The sequence below is a fragment of the Pieris brassicae genome, chromosome 6, assembly GCF_905147105.1.
Source record: "Pieris brassicae chromosome 6, ilPieBrab1.1, whole genome shotgun sequence".
Lineage (NCBI taxonomy): Eukaryota > Metazoa > Arthropoda > Insecta > Lepidoptera > Pieridae > Pieris > Pieris brassicae.
In genome coordinates this window covers 3,680,987-3,705,098 of record NC_059670.1, presented here as the reverse complement: position 1 = coordinate 3,705,098, position 24,112 = coordinate 3,680,987, and the positions used below count along the sequence as shown (strand labels likewise).

The 24,112-nt window shown below is 34.4% G+C and overlaps 2 protein-coding genes across 3 annotated transcripts in view; one reads left to right on the top strand and one right to left on the bottom strand.

Annotated features, from left to right (window-relative positions):
- The first annotated feature begins 4,116 nt into the window (after positions 1-4,116).
- Positions 4,117-5,043, top strand: LOC123711388 (U1 small nuclear ribonucleoprotein C). The gene has a single exon (XM_045663956.1). The coding sequence runs from the start codon at positions 4,316-4,318 to the stop codon at positions 4,811-4,813; it is 498 nt and encodes a 165-aa protein (XP_045519912.1). The 5' UTR covers positions 4,117-4,315; the 3' UTR covers positions 4,814-5,043.
- A 1,089-nt stretch (positions 5,044-6,132) lies between these two features.
- The window catches only part of LOC123711035 (Nance-Horan syndrome protein), a 79,412-nt gene continuing 61,432 nt past the window's right edge, over positions 6,133-24,112 (bottom strand). Inside the window, exons 2-7 of one of the 2 annotated variants that reach the window (XM_045663428.1) lie at positions 15,906-15,996; positions 14,814-14,988; positions 14,289-14,491; positions 13,631-13,834; positions 10,592-13,173; positions 6,133-8,012 (exon numbers count right to left, since the gene is read on the bottom strand). In XM_045663428.1, the coding sequence (XP_045519384.1) occupies positions 6,508-8,012; positions 10,592-13,173; positions 13,631-13,834; positions 14,289-14,491; positions 14,814-14,988; positions 15,906-15,996 (4,760 nt within the window). In that variant the 3' untranslated portion in view covers positions 6,133-6,507. The remainder of the gene's footprint in view (positions 8,013-10,591; positions 13,174-13,630; positions 13,835-14,288; positions 14,492-14,813; positions 14,989-15,905; positions 15,997-24,112) is intronic. The other variant, XM_045663429.1, reaches the window with a different exon arrangement.

The window sequence follows — 24,112 nt, the reverse complement described above, 5'->3', positions numbered from 1 at the left end:
GATAAGCATCTAAGAATATTCAAATTACGTTCGCATCTCGCAGATACATATTCACAGTGGGATACACCGGTAAGCTTGGAATCTAGAATTTTTTGACAATTTGACGAAAAAAATTTGACGTCATTAGTCGAGGGAATCAAAACATGAACTGGACCGGGACAGGGGGAGGCCTACGCATTCTGGAAAACAACACAACCTTACTCTTGGATACAGATAAGTCTAAACTATTCGAATTTAACCATAATTTTAAAAATGAGAGGGAAGATGTTAGAGCTTGGCAATTTTTTTCAATCGATTTGCCCGATTTGTACATAAGGAGATCGTCTGCATATTGTAGTACGTTAGCTGATTCCTGCAATGATGATTCTAAATCGTACGTATAGATGTTATAAAGCAAAGGACTGAGTACAGAACCCTATGGTAATCCTTTCCATACAGTCCGAGATAGTTTGACATCTTCAATAAATAAATTAATGTATCTTTCACTGAGCATATTGATAATAAAGTTTGATAGAATCGGTGGCACATTCGAGCAAAGCATTTTTCCCTAAGAACCGATATAAGAACATTGTCATAAGCCGAACTTATGTCTAAGAAAGTAGCTATTACTGACTCGTTGTTTGAAAAAGCTAATCTTATGTCCGTAGTGAATATTGCTAAGCTATCCATTGTACTTCTACCTTTCCTAAAACCGAATTGGGACGTTGCTAATAGATTTTTACTCTCTAAAAACCATTCCAAACGGAATTTTACTAGGTGTTCTGCAGTTTTCATTAAAACAGAAGAAAGGATCATCGGCTGGTTTATTCTCTTTTAAAATAGGGATAATAGATTGAGTGATCCAAGACTTGGGAATGCACCCAGAAACCATAATAGAATTTATAATATTTAAGTACAGCATCAGCACACGATCTGAAAGGTTTTTCAAAAAAGAATATGGAATCCCATCTTCTCCTGGAGTAGAATCTTTTACGTTATTAAGTACACCTTTAAGTTCGGTCAAAGAAAAAGGAGCGTTTAATCCAGTTAGGTCATCAGAAATATAAGCAGGAATAGATAATGGAGGAAATCCCTTTTCCGGTACAGAAGGGGGAGCAAGATGATCCGTGAACTGATCAGCTAGGGTTAGCGGTAATTTAGAAGAGGGAGAATTATTGTAGACAGATCTAAATTTACGGGCCTCTGATGGGCTGACGTCTGGACTAATGGAGGCACAAAATGATTGCCAACCATCGTATTTCTTTTTCTTAAACATTTTTTTAGCACTACGAGCAGATTCTAAATATAACTCGAAATTTTCTTCTGACATGTCCTCACAGTAATTTTTTTCTGCCTGTTTTCTTGCTTTTATTGCAGCTGTACATTCATGATCCCACCAGGGAGGCGAAGGACTTAGTTTTGGTGCAAAAAGATTCATCTGCAGTTTCAATCAAAACCTGAGAAAGAATTTCGGCGGAGATCTGGCTACCTTCTTCGGAATAAGTAGTAGTTCTCTGCTCTACTCTTTGGTTGAATAATTCCCAATCAGCGTTATTCAATCTGTATTTGAAACGAGGAGAACGAGTGGTTTTGATAGGTTTTTGTGAAGGAAAAGTAATTACAAGTGGAAAGTGGTCACTACCATACGAAGATGTAAGAGTCCACCAGTCCAAAGTTGAAGCTAAATCAGGCGAACATAAAGAAAGATCAGGCGCACTTGCACCTTCACTTGGTCCAGTAACACGAGTTGGCAGCCCAGTGTTTAAAATGCAGATACAATGAGAATCTATAATATCTAATAATTGATAATAGTTGGAAGAAGTGCTTCCCCAGGATTGATGTTGGCAATTAAAATCACCTAGGACTAAGAATGGTTTTGGAAGGATGGGGAACAGTTGATTGAGATAAGAAAAAATATTTACATTGGGACGAGAAAAATAAATAGACACTATACAAATTTTATTTACAATAGCAGCAATGACTGACAAGTCATCACCGAATGAGGGGAGTGGAAATAAGCTATATTATTTTTGATGACTAAGGCAACACCGCCATAGCCGTCAGGTCTGTCCTGTCGAAGAATAACATAGCCTGGAATCCGAAATTTCAGTTCCGGGCGAAACCATGTTTCAGACAGAGTTGAGACAAATGGTTCAAATTTATTATGCAAATGGATTAAATCATTTTTATTGCAGATGGCGCTTCTGCAATTCCACTGGATTATTTGTTCGCGTTCGTGACGCATAAGAGGATTTTAATTGAGCTAAGGAAGCAATAGTTGGGCGGCGTGTTTCGGTTACATTGTTGTCAGAGTTAGAAATGGTTTTTATTTCAGTCAAAAGTTGGATTACATCAGAGATTGAGAACATAGTTTCATTATTGTTAAGGTTACTGTTTATTAAAGCGACCCCGTTAGAAGAAGCTGGAGCATCGTAGTCCTTTATCAAATTGAAGTGTTCTGTTTTGTTATACCCCAATCGTTTGGGTTTGGGGGATGTTGGTTTAGCAAATATTGTTTTCTTATAAGATCTACTATACGACGGAATCGAGGGAGAGGAAGGCGATACAGATGGGACAGAAGAATTAGGAGTATTCTGCATGTTTGAAAACCTAACTACATCAGCAAAAGATTTTGAAACAGGATCATGCACTTTATTTGCTTCTGCGTAAGATACACATCTTTGACGCATATATAATTTAATTTTAGTCTGCCGTTCGTATTCTGGACACTTCCTGTTTGTTGCAAAGTGTAGACCAGAACACAGACAGCAAGACGCGGCATCATCTTGTATGTTGCACGTGTCCCCTGTATGGCCTTGGCCACACTTGTAACAACGGGGCCGAGAGTTACAATTAGATTTAGTATGACCGAATCGGCAACAAGAATAGCACTGAATAGTAGGGTAAGAGTAAAGTTCCACGGGCAGAGCATTGTAGCAGACAAATATATGTTTAGGAAGGGTTTGACCATCAAAAGTTATGACAATAGTCTGTGATGGTTTCCACTCAGGAGGGGCTGCTGTTACGCACTTTATAATTTAGACGTCTAATTTTTATAATTCCTCTGCTGCCTATAGGCAGAGATATATTGTCTAATATTTTTTCAGGCGACCATTCCGCGGGAACACCTCGCACCAGGCCCATTCGGGTCACATTAAATGAGGGAATAAAAGCTTTGTAGTTATTTCTTGTCAGGCAAGGGTTATTAATTAATTCGTTTGCACATTTGTGGTCTGAGAATGATATGGAAATTCGGTTTCTGCCTATCCTTTTGATGCTACCATTAATAATATTTTTAAAATAATTTTTTTGGAGAAAATAACCAAATTGGACGGGGTGCAGGGAAGCGACGCTCGTATCTGAAGAAAATTTTTGCGCATGAACTACAAATAGCCCTATGTCATAGGCCTCATAAAACGTTCGGCCTGATTTTTTGGAGAATGAGAACCGTCTAATGGAGGTGTTGGGTGCTGTTGGGTATTAACAGTTATAGACTCTGCAGAGTCTACTTTGTTCTGAAAATTATGTAGAGCATGAGCGTTTTTAATTTCAGTATATATGGAGGGAATTTCAATTTCCGGTATTTGGCTTCCGACGCTTCGGATCGAATCTTCGTTTCCTTTTGTTGCAGTGTTTGCAAATTTTTCCTAGACGCATTCTTTTTCGGTCACTCCGTTGCTCCACATCTGTATCTATACTGGACTCGTCCAGTTTAGAAAATATATTATCTACTATAATATTACACGCTACCTCGGGGGGCGAGCCCCCGATATCCGGGGGCTCGTCCATTTTTTCGGCTGACTTCAGGCCTTGAGGAAAAAGTAGTATAGTTGTATATATATATATATATATATATATATATATATATACAAACTGATCATTTATACAAGTTAAATTAAATTTAAAAATTTCACTAGATAAAACAATTCCGCCACGACCAACGTTTCCCGCGCTTTTTTCTTTATTCAATATTAAATAATACCTTTTCTTTTAGCCTTTAGTGCCACTCTATTACTTGTTGAGTATGGCATGACACTGTAGTACTACTACCCTACCCTATAATATATAGTCTGTTAACTGTAATATATAGTCTGTGGGGTGATGTTCTGGTGCATTGTTAAATGTGTATCTGTGGGAATTGCTGAAAGTTTTGACTCTTGAGTCCGCTATCTCGTGGTGTTTTTTGTTTAATAGTTTACTTGTATTTTGTAGTATACTTAACGCTATTCAAACCAGAAGTGAAAATAAACCCTATTTATTGTAAAACGAAAATATATAAATTACAGCTTAAATAATACACCTGTAATATTCCCTAAGATATATTATATTTCCTAAGATGCCGAAGTATTATTGCGATTATTGTGATACATATTTGACACACGACTCTCCTAGCGTTCGAAAAACACACTGTACTGGCCGTAAGCATAAAGATAATGTTAAATTTTTCTATCAAAAGTGGATGGAGGAGCAAGCTCAACATCTGATCGATGCTACTACGGCTGCTTTTAAGGCAGGTAAAATAGCGCAAAATCCCTTTGGTGGTAAGGGTGCAGCTATTCCACCACCATGGGATCCCTCAGTAATGGGGCCTGGCGGTCCAAGACAACCAGTACCAGCCCCGGGAGGACCACCTGGTATGATTCCGCCACCTTCCATGGGACCGGGTGGTCCAATGGCGCCTCCAATGATGATGGGCCCACATGGACCAATGCCACCTATGATGGGTATGCGCCCTCCAATGATGGGGCCTATCATGGGCCACATGGGGCCTATGGGACCTATGGGTCAAATGAGACCTCCATTAATGAATGGACCTCCTGGTATGAATAAGTAGTGACTATTTAATAAAAATTGGGACAGACTGTTTAAGTGATGTATAATGTATTGCTTTTAAAGCAACTTAATATAGTCTAAATAGATTTCTACATCTGATCTATTTGATACTTTTTAAGATTAGTCTATTGGAAATTGTGAAATTAACATTACATAGTTTAATTCATATGGTTGTTTTAATTCTCTAAAATTATTTTGTTTTGTTTTTAAAATTGTGTAATTGAAAATGGTGAGGCTCTTTTTAATTTGGCGGTCTGATGAGTTTAAATGTTTAATTTATTTCACACCTAAATGGGGTATACATGGAAGTGTATGTCATATCTATAATAAATAATCATTTAAGGGCCTTGTCTTTGTAACCAAGCTATAGAATCTGAGTAAAAATAAGTGCTATGTAGTAAAATAAAAGAACTCCTTTCTTAGCTGTGCCTTTGTAATTCAATATGAGTCATTGGTCCAGTACTTTGTAAGGAAGGTGAAGGCATTATTTCACTTCGGCTTGATAGTGTAACAACTGTTAAATCAACAATCAGCAGCACTGTATTAATCATTGGTAGAACTCCATTCAATGCTAAGGCAGGATGCTTGTTTGCTATTTGAGAAGTTCTCAGTGCCTTAAAGACAGTAAATGATAATGTTGTTTGGACAATACAGCAACTAACAAGAGTGTACACATGAAGAAACCATGACGGGTACTGTTGTTTAAGTGACCCAATAATAAAAATAGTGACAACAATGTAGGTAACAACAATAGCAGTTGGTGCAATTAATGCATGTGACATGCCCAATGTTGGTGTTGCTCTCTCATTGATCATGTTTCCAGTATTGACAACCAATGTTAGAATTCTTAATTTCAAGGAGCAACCTTCAACGCTCATGGAAAAATCTGAGGAGGTGCTGCTATTACACTTCATGAGTCACAGTTTTTTCAAGTACATGAAGTTAAAAAATATTCAGTTTGTGGCAGAAATTAAGATAAATCAATAAGATCAGACAAGTAATGTCAGATATGTTTATGTCATAGTCTAAATAGTTTCTGCTTTTAGTATATAGACTCTATAATTTGGTTGTCTATACTCTTGTAGTTTTTTTATCACTTCACTGTTATAAAAAACTTAACTTAAACCTAACTAAACTTAACTTAAAAAGGTTAACTGTTTATAATGTTTTATTTACTGTTAAAGTATGGTACTACTGGATGGAGTACCTTAAGTATTAATAAAATCAGGTAAATATGTATAGATAGAAATATATATATATATATATATATATATATCACTTAACTATAAGTATTGATGGTAGGATTAAAACATATTTATTATTCAACACATTTAATTAAAATTGTCTTCCAAATAACTTAAAAACTGTTTAAAAGTTCAAAACATTACATCTTTCAATAAATACTTAAAAACTAATTTTTTATTAGGTATGGAATTTTTACAATATTACTAAGAATTAAAATTGGCCCCAAAAGAGCGGCAATAAATTTACAGGGAAACATATTTAAATCGTGCACAGATGAATTGAACACTGGACTACATTACTACTGCTCATGCCAATAATAATGGCACTTTTAGCAAGAAAAGACTAGATAAAGCTTCTATGAATTTCCTTTTGCCATATTTACATATTAAAAGTTTATAAAAGACGCTTTAAGCACCGTTTTTTTTTTAAATTATTTTGTTTCATTTATTATCATAATGCTGTTTCTAAAGTAGAAGGCGAAGTATTGCCTCTTTCTGGAGAAGCTTTGCTTCTAGTTGCTTGTGTTGGTTTCTTAAATGAAGACAATGCTGGTTGAGATGATTCTGGAGGTGAATTGAAAAATTCTGCTCGCTTTGCTTGCATTACTTCAGTTCTAGAGAGACTTTGTGAAGGAGAGTAGTCACTGTTAAGTGGAAAGACACCTTGATGAGTGGTAATGTGTGCATTCGCTTCTGGATCTGTGTTTTCTCTTATGGGGATGAGATTTCTTCGTGCACCAAAATGTTGATTAGTAACTATAGGAACTGTTTTTGACGGTGGGCTCACAGGAGAAACATCACGTCTTTCACCTGAACTATTAGAAGTTTCCTCATTTGCTTCTGGTATTGGCGTTGACAAGACGTCAGATCTTGGACTGGAGAAGCGCCACTGGGATTTTGGTGAAAGTAATATCTTTGGTGCGTTTTTATGATCTTTCAACAAAGCATTAGCTCTTCCAGGTGATGAGGGATGGTTGCCAACTTTTATAACTTTCCTCTGGTTGTATATTTTAGGTGATGAACTAAGATCAAGAATATTGATCTTTGATCTATTTCCTGGCGGTGTCATTGGGGCTTGAACTTTTTCCTTTGATATCTTTAGCTGTTCTACTGCTGATAATTTATTGGATTTTTGTTGAGGTAGTGTATTTAATTTAACGCTGTGTTGTAGTAATAACTTCTTGAAATCTAGTCTTGAGGTTTGTTGTATAGGGCCATGTCGATCAGCACAGGTGGTATCTTGCTTTTGCGCTCCATAATACCCAGCAATTGGGGAGCCAGTAACTTTATCTGCAGGTGACCAAGACATTCTACTTCTAGGTTCCCCCAAGTATCCTGTCTCTGGATGGCGTGGAGTGCCTTTTCCGTACAAACATGTCTCAGAACTAACAGGCGATAAACTAATTGTAGACAAAGCTGGAGACTCTGCTCTATCCGGCATTTCTTTAATATTCAATTTCTTTTTGCTTTTATGTATCACTGCATAGAGTTCTTCATTAGTCATTGTAGATTTTACTGGGGACAAAAGTTTGGAGGTAAGATCCACTACATTATCTTTACTTGTGGGAGTTGATGATTTAAATGTTGTGGAAGTTCTAGGATCGATTGGCGAAATTCTTATTGAATCATCGTGCTGAGTTGGCAATTGCCTCTGATATTCATTTTTCCGGTATTCTGTGATCCTTGGATAATTTTGCGTTCTCTGATTATTCAAATTTGAATGAATCTCTTGTTGGTTTGTGCGTTTTGGGAGCGTCCAAAATTTCGGTGGTTGTTTTTCTATTCCACGGGGTACATTATTATAGTTTATAACGCCATGTTTACCGCTAAGGTGAGCTACATTATTTGGTCGTAGAGTTGAAGATATAGTATTTAAATCTACGGTAGGTCCATTATGCCTCGGTAAAGTTTGCGTTCCGTTGAGCAGTGGTTTGTCAGCATTGGAATGTAGATATTCTGTAAGAGTAAAAAACATGAGGTTTTAGCATTAATTTTATTTTTTAAGTCATCGCATTTGAAATCAAAAAATATCTACTCATTTTGTAATGCGTAATACATATAAAGGATTATACGCTATAGGCCAAGCTTGCTCCTTACTGCGGTGCATAATATAAAAATTAACAAAAACTTTTAGCGTTTCATAGATGTTTTTTTTTTGGTATAGTCATTTAATTCATGATTCTTTAGAATTTTAACTTCAAATTAACGATTTTCTTGTAATTGTAGTAGTTGTTTTTGTATATATTAATGTTCAAATGAATACCTCATAAACTGTCCATGTCTGCCTTATAATATTTTAAAAGGCCTAATACTTAACACGAAATTCCGCGTCACTTGCAGCCAGTTACACGAAAGATTTCAAATTTCGTTACAAATCAGCATCAACAAAAGTAAAAGTTTTTGTTATTTAATAATTACTAAGGTACAATTTTCATATTTTAAAGTGTATAAATATAGTTTAGAATCATTACTTAAAGTCCCAAATTTGTTTTATACTAAAATAATTAAAAAAAAACTAGAAACACATTAATCAAACTTTTTTGACACAAGTGCATGGTATTTTATTCTTTTTATATTAACCAGACAATTTATACTAATTATTAGGAAATTTATTGTTAGACTTTGTGTTATGATAATCGTATTAGTCATAAGCCGAAGCTTATAACAGAAAGTTAGTCCTGAACCCATGTTAGATCGTGCAATTTATTAAATGGCATGCCAAAAAGCAACAAAATTTTACCTTTGAAGTACTCGTAATATTCATAATCATTTGAAGCGGTCTCGCTCACTGTGCAAAAGCGATATCAAAAATTTATAAAATCGGATCATTTCCCATCTCAAGGATTTGTTCAACTGTTAATTCACAATTAGTGGTGTTATGTTAAAATTGAAATCGATTTTATATTCGCAATGTGTTATTTACAGTCTCATTAGTCACATTTGAAAATTTATTTTTAATTCCGAAGTTAAAGTGTGTAGGTAACTTATGTAGTGAAGTTCTATTAATATGCCTCTATCATCTGATATTAAAATGGCTTTATAGATATAACCCTTTATAGATAAAAATGAAATCAGTTTAACTCACTGTATTAACTCTGTTTTTGTCAAATTGTGAGAAACTGCTGTGTACTTTAGTTGAAACGGTGCAATTACACTGATTTATTTTTATGAACAAAGGGCAGACTTTTCCTATTATGATAAAGTATATTTTAATAAAACTCCTCAAGATTTGTGCATATTATGATAAATGAGGTGGGGTGAAGGAGTGAAAAATCAATGAAATGTGCAAAAATATTATATTTTCTTTTCAAACGTTATTTACAAAAACACAAAAAGATACAGAATATCACACCATGCACTTACAAATATATTGACACTCTAAAGCTGTGCATATTGCGACAAAAGTCGGCATGCAATATTTAAATATTCTATAAAAATGTCAAAATAAAATCTTTCACAAATTACCAACTTTAATTGACAAATATATTATAACTATGCAACATAATAATCACAGAACAAAGACATACGTATGCAAGGAAGACGGCTTAATTTTTAGTTTAACTACGGACGGAAGATATTATGAATAAGAAGTGTAGATAGGGTATCTACATATCAGTTCATTATTTACCTATAACTAACTTTTACCTCCTTTTCGATTTTTCATTGAGGTCATATTACGAAAGACTTGCAAGCGTACTAAGATATAGGTAATTTACGATAGAACTACCAAATTTCAGTGCCGTATTCAGTCTCTGAAAGAGATAATATTCGTGCCCTATGTAAAGTCGAGTCGGTAGGTAGGGTGACTCTACTCGGTGAAAGAGGACAGGAAGGAGGGGAATGTAGAACACAAATATTATCGGGATCAGATTCTAGTATAGCTGTTAGCATATCTAATGCCTTGTCCCTATTGTCAGGTACTAAAGCAACAGAATGCCTCTTAGCTAAGGGAGTAGTTAGCGGGCTGAAGGTCATTGCCGATAATTCAGTCTCAAAATTATTGTTTTCGTACAACTGTTGTTTATTATTAATTATACAATCATTAGTATTGTTATTAGATATCTGTCTATGATTGGGTTTAGGGGACACCGTTGTTGGGTAATTTATCTGTTCCCGAAGCAAATCAGCTGTAATTTCTGCCTGAATCATTTCAAAAGAGTTGACCTTTTTGGCACCATTACTGAAGCTGTCTAGTTTGAATAATCTTTTGAGTGGCATTAAGGGGGAATTGGCTAATTTGTAACTATCACTGCGTTTTATTTTTGTAATTGATCTACAGGGATCATCAAGATCATTTCTGATAATAGAGTTACTACTTTCATCGTGTGTTTTGTTAGTAAATAATCTCATAACTTCAGCTACTTTATTACTACCTAACCTAGGTAAATTGTGACCGCATTTAGCTCGAAGGATATTTGGCGTTTGAAAGTTGGGAACAAACGGTGTAATATCTTCACCTATACTTGGAGAACGTTCGTTGTATTCTAAACCAAGGCAAACAATGTTGTTTGATAAATCAAAATTATGATTCTTACCTGGATTATCATCTTTCGTGGGCGATAAGCTGACACCATCTGCGTCGTGAATATTTACATAGGCTCCTGTTCTAGTTAATGCTTCAACAATTCGGGGAAGATCTGCGTTCTTATTGGTTATGGTCGCGGAAGAGGTATTGGTATTGGCGAGAGTGGGTGTTTCTGTTACGGGTGTAGCGGTAATGATGGTGTTTGGTTTAGGCGGAGGTAATGTAACAAATTCTGTCGTGACAAGCCCATGAGGTTCTAATGGTGCTTTGATGATCATTTTCCCTAGTTGTGGAGATGTTGGCTTGCTCGATGGTAATAATTGATCATATCCAAAGTCAGTTTCATCTGGTACATTTATTATGTCAGCTTTCTCTCGTTGAATAACTGCGGTAGTTGGGGATATTTCTTGAACAAATGGTCCAGGCTCAAATGTAGTATGGGCGCCTTTTCTTCTTTTAAGAGTATCAGATGAATAAATTACTTGGCCAAGGGAATCTAATGTGACCTTCGCCCCCTTTTTCTTCATTTCCTCTAACGTTTCTGATGGTTTTTCTTCAAGACTATGGTCTAAATAATCTTTGCTGGTAGTTAAACAGTTGGGCAGTTCATTTAATGATACGTATTCAGTTTCTGGTTTTCCGGATAATACTGATTGAAGATTTTTTCCGATTACATCGTTATTAACATAATTGCCCCTATTAAAGCTCATTTTTTTATTGTTATTTTTTACGTCAGCTATAGTGACATAATCCCCAGTATCAAAAAAGTCCTCAATGTTTTCAGTTCCTTTCGCTACAGGTGACTTTTTATTGGATAATTTATTTGGGAGGACACCTTTTAATTTGCACATTAAATTATTGAATGGTTGCAAAGAAGATTTTATTTGATAAGTTTTATTTGTTTTCCCAATATCGACATTTTTATGATCTTTTAGTTTTTCTTCAGAGGGTATGTCCAATTTCGGTCTACTGTGAGACTTAACCATGTTGTTTTCATTGTGACGTTCTGTGTGTTGTTTCTTGATCTGAACTGATTCTTTACGATTTGGTTCTCCTTCGTCGTCAGAATTAGTGGGAGTTATCACACACATTGACGGGATACGCGAGCTATTAATTGTAGTTTTGTATCGAATTCTCTCTATTCTATCTGTACCTTCAAGGTCTGAAGACTCCGAGTAATCTTGTTCTGAAAGGCTATTTTTACCGTGAGCACTGGAAACAGAATCTTCGATTGGAGAACTAGATGTATTGTGACCAGAATCAGGTGAACTGGTTCCTGTACTTTTCTTTGCGTATTCTATATCTGTTTCAGTATGTACTTCTGCTACTGCAGTAATTTCTCGATTGTTACCTATACCTCTCGTAATTGTAACCGTAGAATTTGGTACATCATTAATTTCAGGCGTTGATTGGTTGTAAATATGTTTATCCGTGTATGACCTCATTGCATTGTAACGTAAACTGCTGAAAGGTGATTTAGTAAATGAATTTGAACTCCTGTCTAAGCTTGCATTTGCACTGTGAACATTATTGCTTCTATTCCTATTCATCTTTGTTAAAGAACTTTTCCTTTCAGGCACAGTAGGCCCAACGGCCAAGGATCTATCACTACCAGCTGCCATTAGAGTGGTACAGACAGTACCAGCTGAGCTAGTAGTTGTACTTGTAGAACCTTTACCAAATAATTCATATTCATTCTCGGCGGTTAAGTTTTGGCTAGTTGAAGAATTAGAGGATAAAGCGGTTGAGGTATGTAGGGGCGTGCTAGGAGATATTTCTTCCTCTTTAAGAGTTTTAAGACCAGAATCCATATGAAAAGAAGTATAATAACCTTCCGTGTCACAGGAAAATTCAGAGCTTGTTTCCAAATCTTCATGTAAATCATGAATAATATCGGGAGTAAGAGTGCCTTCACTTGTAACGCTTCCCGAACCAGAAGTATTAAGAAATCTTCTTCTGCTTATAATGGAGCTAGGAGGACCATGGTGGCAGTTAAGGGAATTGTTGGAAGTCCCAGCCGATGTGGTGCTTTTAGGGGGAACAGTTGTTGTCGTTATTTCAGAGCCAATACTCGTTCTGCCAGACTCTGAACTAGCAGACCAATTTCCACTTGATGAATGTGGTTCTTCTTTTCCCGCACCAGATCGCCGTAACCTTCTTTGGGTAGATGTTCCTCTTAACTTCACACCGCAATTAATTGTCGCTGTCGTTGGAGTACTAGATGGTACACCAATACTCTTTTCGGATGAAGAATAGGAAGCACATCTCTGATGTGTGCGGCGGTCGTCATCTCCTGTTCGTTTTTTCCGTAGAGTAACTGTTGATTCTTTACTTGGTACTTCTTCCGGCCCAACGGGAGACATAGATTCTCGGCTTCTATCAGTTTTCGAGCTTTCTTTAAAACTATCTCGACTGGCACTTGGAGATCGACCTATCATTTTTAGTCTATTTCTGCCCCACTGTTTAAGGCTATTGAAATGTCCCTTCTTAATAACTGGGTCAATCGGGCTCTTCTTAAGTAAATCACTTGATCGCGACCGCATGACAGTACTATCTTCAACTTCTTCAGAAGCCACGGCAATTGATGTATCACTATGATAAAACAAACCAAGCAAAGCATTAGTCACACGCTAAAGGCAGTATAGTAATAAGGTCTTTAAAGCACTCGGCTTGGTCTCGTAACAGCTGAATTCTTTAAAGATGTAATTAATTATGAAGCTAATGAATTTGGCAGTATCAGTGTTACAGTGTCTTATTATTAAAATATTATTGAACTTTTAAATTAAGGGGTGAACAATGACAACATTAAAAATTATGTATTCACAAAAGCACAAATATATTATTAACAGGTTAAAGTGCTCACAATTGAAATTAATATTAAGCTCTCACACAATACTGTGCTTTAAACGACTATTTTTATTAGAATGACCATTACGATTATAATATCTGGTTTATAACAAAGTAATTGGATTACAAGTATTACCCATATAGATCTGTAATAATTTAATAGATTATAATCGTAAATGTTCTGTGCAAACTAAAAGCTTACCCAGCGATAGCCTCTCTAAGCTCTTTCTGATCAGTGCCGGAAATGGTGTTGCGTCTTTTACCGCGAGGTTTTCTGGTGCGAGTCCGTCGTTTCACGGTATCCGTTTCACCCGTACCCAATTCTACGTGTAGAGATTTTCGTGAAGTGCACATTCTGTCGAAGAATCTCCCTGATGTGTCTATCGGCACCAGCTCTGGACAGAATCTGAAATAGTTAGCATGAAACAACTAAGTACAAAATTAAAATACCTAATTTACGTCGCTCATGAATACATTAAATACATTCCTTATTTCTCTGCGGCAATGGGAAAGGATATATAGTTAATCAATTTGATTTCCTGAAAGTAGAAATATGAAATAGAATCTCTTATAAAACGACGGCGGTTTTGGTTCCTAAAAGTTTTTACTTTTATAAGAAAAGTAACCTAATAATAGAAGAGACTTATTAGTTAAATATGTATGTGCATTCTGTATTGTTTAAAAAGTAATTATTTATTCTTAATTTGAACCACTTTGACAGAGCTAATATTATATATAGGCTGGAAAAAAAAAATATTATGAGCTAATGTAGCTTTTTCATGAAATTATACTTTGGTACAAAATGTAAATTGTAGTTACTTCAAAAACAGCTCGTAATCAGTTTAGGAATGAACACTTACTTAGACGCAATGATTCGTAGTTGCTCCTCCGGGCTCGGGAGTCGATGGTCAATGGGTTCATCATCACCAGAACCACATTCCGACAACTCATCCGGCGTCAACGTCACGCTGCTGATTATTCTCATTGAAGCATCCGGTAGAGCCGTCACGTCGCCGATGGCTTCGCGTGATGTCCATTTCCGAAGCTGTTCCACGACTGACGGCTGAAAGCATTGTGAGTTCGGATATATTTATCAATACATATCTTTATAAAAGGCTATCAATAGTATTGAAATTAAGTGAGTATTATCGCATTCACTTAGGCCTGAAAAACCTGATTTTAATTCAATTGCACTGACGGAGCCTTAGGTAGATAAAACCAACTTAGTCATATCAAGAACTTGACCATTTTTATTAATAGGCAAGTAGAAGATCATTAGCCTTCTATACTTCTCAAGCCCAGACAAATATTGTTTCAAAAATATATAATAACTACAACATTTAAACAGTCAATATATGTACACATTAAAATGACAGAATACTCACAATACGGGTTTCGATATCATCAACCCTATGATTGTCACGTCTTCTCTTAGTACTAAGCACGGGAGTGCAAAGTAAAAAGGGCGAGTGCTGGGAGTCTTTTCGCAGCTGGTCTAGTATGGCAGCTGAGATGCGGTCGGTAGTTGCCTTCTCGTATAACTTGCGTAAGTTTGTTGGCCTGAAAATTTACAGCAAATCCTCGTCTAAACTCATATGGGTTTCTTAAAATCTAATTTCTTTTTTTTCAATACGGCGCTTTAGGTTCGACTCGACTCTGAATTTTATAGAGCTATGTTTGTTCTTAGAAATTAAAAGAATTAGTCGGAATTATGACTCCTGTATATCAAAATTCAATACATTTTTAACTTAGCGCTTAGTGTAGTTACTGAATCATATTGTGTACTAAACAAAATGACGTTTCAATAATCCAAAAGTATCTCTTTCGATTAAAAAGCGTACATCATTGACAGCAAAATGGTTTTCATACATTTGAGATTTATTTTAGTTTACAAGTAACAGTAATTAGTTGACATTGAAAGAAAACAAATCTTTAACCGAATTAAAGCTATTTGTATTATTATAAACTTATAATTATTTTACATAATTTTAAATTTAATTTTTTTTCGGACGTTTCGTGCTTTACCGCGTGCGTGGTCACGGTGACTATGTTAACCAAAGACAGTATAGTTGACATTGATATAAAGCCTTTGAATAACCAACAAACATGTTCGTTCTATAACAGATCTTTGGATTGCATAAACGATTTTATTACACGAGTTTTAAATCTAACAATAAAACTGGGAATCAGGTTATCATGATTTGTTACAGTGTAACGCAATACAACTACTTTCACAAGAAATAACACAATATTTATGTTTGTTCTAATGAGTTAGTAGTAACTTATATTATAAGGCTCTGGAATTAATTATAATTATTGATAAATTAAAAAAAAAAACTAAAAACCTCACCAGTGACATGGATTAGACGTGAAATTTATTTAAACTTGAAATTCAACATAAAAGTTTTATCGGAAATCGAACACAATAAATAAAACTTTCGAACTATTTGTATGATAGATAATACGTCTTTTAATACCTTGAATCTACTGTGAAGAGCTCCTTCTTGAGAGGGTTCTGCGCCGTGTAGTGGACTTTGCGTAACGCAAAATCGGACAGGCTACCCTCGGCTGAAACAAACGAAAAAGTTATGTATTTATTTATTAACACTTCGTTGCATACATAAATATAATACAGTTGACATAATTAAATTAAAATGAGGGCAACTGGCGGCCTTATCGCTTTCCAGCAACCAAGGCGACAAATACCGAAAGGTAAGGCAAGTGCAAAGTAAACAGTGAAAAGAACAATTTAACATACATCAAGTTTCTTATAAATACGGATCATTACGGTTTTTGATACAATGTATAGTTAAAATGCATTATTTTATATGCGGAGTGATGAAGAATGGAGATGAAGTCATACCTAAAATGGCGGTAGGCGTGCGTTACTAGTATTTGAATAAGGTTTAAAAAGTAATTTATATCGTATGCGTTATTTGAAACTAACTTTTCCTGTTCTTTGATTCGGAATTTAAAAATCGAATAGCAATATTTTTTAACGAAGCGTGTTCGGCAAAATAGTCACAGACAATATACGAATATATTTATAGTCTGTCGGGGTTTCAATAAACACAATCGATCCTGTTATTAACAAAGTAGCTGAAAGGCGATTAGTAGTGCACGGCAAGTTGATACTGACAAATAATAAGCTGTTATTCAACGCCAGCTTATCCACGTTTTCTACATTTAATACCAATTAAAAAGAAATAGGTTGTTGATAGGGCATTCCGATGTGAATAAAACTTTCCGAGATAATATATGAAATATGAATAACAACTTTACTTAATTATTTTAACTTAAAAACTCTGCTTCTGTTTCGTGAGTGCGATTTCCTTGGTAAAACAAAAATCTGAAATAAAAATTATCACTCAGGATTTTACCGTTTCACTATTATCTTTATGACTCGTTTCGCAGTAGTCTGTTATATTTGCAATATTTAGATGTCTCGTTTATGACTATGCGATAACCGCGAAGTAAAAGACCTTTTGTCCTGAGAGTCAAATATATTATTTTTGTATTATTATTAACATACATAGTTTACTACTTTTAAGTCCTGATTAGATTAAATTAATAACAAAATTTTAAATAACTAATAAGCTTTGATATACAAAATCATGAGAGATACCATTTCGTGACGGAATGTAATTTAAATTCGGAACACAGAGCTCCAATTTAGGATTATTAAGACGGATAATATCAAAGGATATTTTTATCATCTCATATCAACTAATCGTTCATAAGTTAAAAAAAAATCATATGTTGTTACCGGTTGTGAGACGTAATGTCTTGCCGTATTCCTATACTAGAAATGATCATTTCATAAAATGATTGGCGTCTTTATAGCACCGTACATTTTTGGAAAAATCGACAATTTCGGCTGACTTAAGGCGATTTTATCAGTGTTAAACGGTAAAAAAGTGAAATGTCCATTTCATGATATGTTAATTATATACTTCAAATGATATAAAAAAGTTACATTATTCACTGTTAAAGGTATATTGTAAGCTAATATTGTTTCGATTTGCCGTCGCATAAAAGATGGATTCAATTTTTTTTTGTTATAAATATGACAAACGAATTAGTCAATATCAAAATATAATAAGCTTCACATTAAGGGAAGAGACAACGTTGTTTGAAATAACATTATTTTAATTATTTTACAATATGGTCAATTTTAGGCTCCATGAAGTCACATATATGATCTGGCCACGACACATATAATATTGCTGCAGTATGCGAGGGCGCGCTAATGACCAAGGTTGCGTCTAAATTTAAAATTCGTAGAAATGATTTATCGTCCTGATTTACTTTTTCAAATCTTTAAATTAAGTGAGGAAATCCGCGGATAAATGTTTGACTGGCGCCTGTCATTAGTCAATATCAAAATATAATAAGCTTCACATTAAGGGAAGAGCCAAACGTTGTTTGAAATAACATTAATTAATTATTATATGGTCAATTTTAGGCTCCATCAAGTCACTTTCTAGAGTATTCGAGAACGCGCTAACGACCAAGGTTGCGTCTAAATTTAAAATTCGTAGAAATCATTTGTCGTCCTAGTTACTGTTTCAAATCTTTAAATTAAGTGAGGAAATCTGCGGATAAATGTTTGATGGATCATAGATTTCCTGGCAACCATGAGTGTTAGATTCACACTTAAATTAAAAGTATTCTACAAAAACTTCTCACTGTCTTAGGCTTTTGTATTGCATGGTGATTGACGTTTTTTTTTAATTATTTTATATTTGTGATATCGTGATTTATGTGTATTTTTACTTTCTATTTTTATTGTATCATCTTTTTAGTTTAGTTTGTTTGTTTATTTGTTCCTGTTTAGTTTTGTCTTAATAACTGTGTATAATATGTTTTTTTGCAATTTTATTTTTTCTTTACTCACAGCCTGGAAGAGATCGCTCGTAAGCGATAAGGCCGCCAGTTGCCCTCCTTTTGATTTTATTATGTTATTTTTTATATATTGTAGTGTAACGAAGTGTAAATAAATAGATTGAGATTGATAATTGTAGTTTTTAGTGTTACTTGAAATTTAATTGTTGTTAATTTGTTTACGTATTTTTTCCTTACCTGCCTGGAAGAGATAGTGATTAGGCCTGTCGCATTCCTAATAATTTTTGTCACTTGTTTTTCTGTAATGTCATTCAAAACCAAATCTTCTGTATCTTGATAGAGAATTTTTAAATCATTTCAGTATTAAATAATATTTTTTAACGGTTACATATCAGGTTAAACTATTATTCAAATAACATTATGGACTGGTAAGGCAAGTGTTACACTACCGGCATTCCGAAGCACACAGACATGCATAAATTTACTTCGGTAACGTTTGTGTCGACTAATTTGGACTTGGAGTTACTTCCGATACTGCTATATTGCTGTTGTAATTATTTTATTTGTGGTACTATTAATTTTACGATTAAATTGCGAAACATTTATAATACATAAGAATACATTCCAAAACCTATCAAAGGTAGGGGCCACGATATCGAAGTGTATAGCATTAAGATAACTATACGAACAAAATCTCGTGCGTTTTCTATTTCTAAACAATAATGAGATATTGAATTCTGAATGGCATGCAGCCTCAGCCATTTATATTGAGATCGCAATAAGAAGGCATTGTAAGGTATTGGAGATTCAACGCGGGAGGCATACCTGCATCATTTATAAAAACAGATAGCATGCGCGATATTCTTCATGCTTAGCATTTCCAATCGTCATGCGGCTTGTGATATTAATCGTTTGATTAATGCATGGTTAAAGATGTCTCTGCTACGAATGCAATTTTGTATTGTTTCTGATCCCTGTATATAATATTGCTTTGAGTCTCCGAAACTCGAGCACCGAGTTATGTATTATAAATTTACGTTTAATCCGTTATTATTTGTATTTCTTTATAACTGATTTTTCGGTCTCACTTATAGTATGGTTTTTCTTAGCTAAAACTATTTATTCAATAGCCAACTAGCCCGTATTAATTTTTGTCAAAACTTAATTTTTTTTTTAAATTAGACCAAATAGATGGACCTTATACTTCAGTAAATTTATCCAAATTTCTAAAGCAATCTATGAATATATGAAAGCGGAGTGATAAGTAGACAAAAGCCATTTATACTATCCAGCCAAGAACAGTTTTTATTGGAAAATTCAATAGCTGTTTTTATTAATTTTGTTTCCCACCGTAATTACCTTGCCTGAACGTACACACAAACTTGCCCACAAACACTTCAAGATCATAATTATCCAAATCGTTCCAACCATTATGGAGTTTTAGCTAGCCAAACGAATAGCAATTTATTTATTTATACATGACAATGCATTTTGCACAAGATTTTTATTATTTACATCAGTTACGTAGAGAGTTAAATTACCGTTCTTAGAACACGATGTTAAAACCAAAACAAATCATGTCAATTCTCAGCTTTATATTAAAAGGAAGTAGAGTGTAAAAACAAAGGCTTACGATTAAAAATTATTTAGAATAGGTGACAATTGAAAATGTAGGTCGGATTTACATGCTTTTGTCTTATTAATAACGTAGGGGTGTTATTGTTCGTTATATAAAACGATATTGAACGCTCTACAAATGTTGGGAATAGAGAATTCAGACTGAATCACGACTTTAAGGGCCTCGCAAGGACATATGATCAGAACTAGTTTCACAGGTTTGGGATTCCTAATAGGAATGCGTATTATGAAACGATGCTCACGTTTCATAATATAACTATAAAAGACTATTTTTTTTAATTTACCCTCTTAATTACCCTATCCTATTAAAGAAGATTAAATTCTATGGCTAAAATAAGTCTGTTATGCTCACAATAATCAGTTTTTATTTACAGCTAATATAAATTCTGTTAAACAAAAAACAACCAAAGATATAGCCCAAAAATTGAATACTTGATATACACAAAAGGTTCAAAACATTTACGAAAGGAAAATATCAAAAATTAAAAATTATTAAATACATTTCACTGAGTAATACCTAATTCAGTGGTATGTGATCGTATCAAAGTGAGGGTGATGTTCTTGGATATTAAGGAGAAATATACATATATAATATACATCATACTTGCATATAAAAACGCTGGGTATCGGTCTTGCTATTGGAACAGAGAGCACAGGAGTCCCAGAAGTTGTGTCCTAGGCGGTTACCTTTTGGTTACTTTACTCCAGATTCTTTTCTTATATACGTGAATAGTTTAATACGATGATCAAATCGCTGATAAGTTTTTATACGAATGTTTGTAAAGTAAGTTAATTTTAACTTTGCATGATTCGAAGGGGAGTAATAACGAATCTAAATCCATTTAAAGGCTACCAAGATTGCAGCCGCATTACGGCAGTAATCTCGATGGCTTCTTAAGGAGCTTTAGGTCCTTTGGTAACGGTACTTAAAATAACATATATTGCTGACTATATCCGGTTACAAGGATAAGTGAATTCAGGTATATTAATTTAAAATGACAGCTAAAAGTCTGGCATCTACTTCTAAGGTTTTTAATATTCAAAAACCACATTGTATAAGACACAGCAGCGAGACACGTTTCTGTGTCTGCTACATTTAATGTTTTTAGGATATTTGCAAGAATTCCCTTAAACGTTGAATAAACGCCTTGGACAAATATGCTAAGTACTATAACATTGCAGGACCTGACATGAATGCAGACGCTCATGAGTCATTCCTTAGTATATTTCGGGATCGTCTGCGCGTAAGTGTCTAGGGAACGAGAACATTCAATTGAGTGGATTTCTTTAGATAGGGCAAATGGTGCACTGTTGGAATAATGTATGTAGAAGTCGTTATATTTTAGGTCGCTGACTGTTGCCAAAGCTAAGCGCTAGCATTTTCGTTAGTTGGCAACACTTTAACGTCATTATAATTCGACATCTTGATACTAATATGGCAATTTAAAAGTATATGTTTTGCGTAAATATAATTGCAAATAAGTATTAGATTACTTTGAATAACAGCCATGCTTGATCTCTTTCCGTAGTATTAAATTCCAAACTGAAGAGTTTGATTAAAGGACTTTCTTAATAACTATTGGTTCGAAGACAGCGGACGTACGCATCCGAAACAGCGGTACCTTATTGATATTATTAATTAAGACCTAAATTACGTAATACTATATGGAATTTTACGCTTTGTTAGATTAATTCTTGATTCTTTTTCTGATATTAGCGTGAGACCGTCCAAAGCGAGCCTTCATAGTAAAGATAAAGCCATCCGTGTGCCAAGCTCAAACACAGCCTGTTAATTAAAACCGCATCTTTACACTTCATTTTGCAGATACTCGCAATGTTCCGTTTATTTTATTATGTTTGAAAATCGGTTATTCGTGCATGCTATGTATTTTATCAAATTTATTTTATAAGAATTTGTTTCGGTCTACTTAACTTCATATTTATATTTTTTACCAATTGTATTTTATAATACATACATTTTTAATAATGTTTAACGATAAAAATCGTTTAATGTAACATCTAAGACTGTTTAGATAAAACAGTCAATGATGTATTTGTATGTTGGTATTTATTTATTTCCAGGCGTTGAGTGGAGAATCTAGTAACTAAAAAAAACAAAATAGCATACCGGAAAACAAAGAAAATACAACAATAACAATTATCAAGTTAACAAAATACTGCCCAATCCGGCTGGTCCCTGAGGGGAAAGCGACCTCCAACTTCCATTACATATGAAAAACGAAGATCAGGACAATAATGAAAATAACAAAAGACGCTCTGCATCACAACAAATAACATTATGCACTTTCTACGTAGGATCCCTATCATCCAAAATTAGATCTGAATAATGCATTGACAAAAATCAGAGAAAAGAAAGAGAAATGGAAAATTATGGAGGCTTTTACCATAAAATAAAATACAATTGTAGGCCACAAAAAACTAACTTATTTTTTTTCAACTTAAAGTAACACTTATATTAAGAAATGTTAACTAACCAATTTCTGTATGGATTCACTAATATAGCTTTAATAATTATTTATTTATTTCGTACATATAACAAAAGCAATTATACTAAATTTATAACCAAAGATGGAATACATTATATATACAAAAAGGTTCAAAAAATTATGAAAGAAAACTAATATCGTGTCACATTATTCACAAAAATTAAACGTAAGATTTTAATAAGGTTTATAAATATTTTAATAAAACACAGTTTTGTGTGATTTTCGCCGAGTAACATTTTCGTCAGCTTGATAAAGGATAGTGCAGATTATTGGTTAAAGGGTGGGGTCGTAGGGTTCTGAACGGTTATGGGCGTCCACATATGTGATATGCGTGAGACTTATCACTATTGCCTTCGGGTTAAAGTAATGGCAGTCCTTTAGATCAACGGTACCATAACCCATAAGTCCTTTTCGTTTCGATAATTTATTCTTGGTTACATTCAAAACCGATGCCGAGTTTATGGCTTGGAATTGGAACAAATACATAAAAATGCATGATGTATTTAAGTAATACAATGTTACACTATAAAGATACTAGATATTATGAAAAATAAACATATACAACAATTCTTGTAAAATTACAAATTAGCAATGAAATAAATAACAAGCAAACAGTAAAAACTCAAATGAAATAGAAACTTAAAGCTCATTAAGAGCTTGATACACGAAATAACGTTAAGTAGGAAGATTGTTATAAAATATATCAATATTTTTATTAGTAATTAAATTGTAAGTAATCTAGGTTATTCACTGGTGCATAAGAATATAGTTGAAACAAAGAAATCAAAAGGTTTATCCATAATTTAATAATTATGTATATAGTACACACAACACTAATGATTTACACAGTACACGAAAACCTAAAGACACAACATTGCGAAGTTGTCTATTACGCTTTTGATGTTTTTTTAAATCGTCTTAGGGCCATGACGGACTTGATAAGTATTTCCCAACGTGGAGGCCACGCCCTACAAAGGGGCAATTTGATTGTTAAAAATTTATTAAAACTGTTTGGAATTTCAATGTCTGGTTTTCATTAATATAAAAATTATGTACGAAGAAAAGCATTACAATGGAGGCTAAAAGGAAGATACTGGAGGTTTAACTGGCGGCGAATGCTCAGAATCCCGTGGACTGCGAAGCGTACCAATACATCGATCCTGACCCAACCCCGCATACGGAGTCGCCTGTCTACCCTATCTATGCCTGCAGCGAATCGTATCTTATTTCGGCCAAACAATGCGCCGAGGCGATGAGAACTAGGAGAAATTCATCCTAAAAGACTCATTGTCCTCAAAACTGTACACTGCCATAAGACAGGCGCTGGACAGAAACCGGTGTGGTTGCTTCGTTGCTGACCACGACGCTCAGACATTAGCTGCCGATTTAAGAGAGAGAATGGTTTAGAGCTTAATTAAAAAGTAACCTGTAAAAAAAATAAAAGAATCAATGGCGCTACAAACTTTTTGGGTCTTCAAATTTTCGTATCTGTTTCATGGTCATTTTTTTAAATCAAATAGGCAAGTAGGTGATCTGCCTTCTGTGCCTAACGCACGCCGTCGACTTTTTGGGTCTCAGGCAAGCCGGTTCCCTCACGATGTTTTCCTTCATCGTTCGAGCTAATGTTAAAGTTACACCTATACAACGCATTAAATAAAAAATACATTATTTTATCGGAAGTGACATGTGGTATT

Bases quoted from the DNA above. Each gene is read 5' to 3' on its own strand.
- LOC123711388 (XM_045663956.1), top strand. From the start codon at position 4,316: ATGCCGAAGTATTATTGCGATTATTGTGATACATATTTGACACACGAC.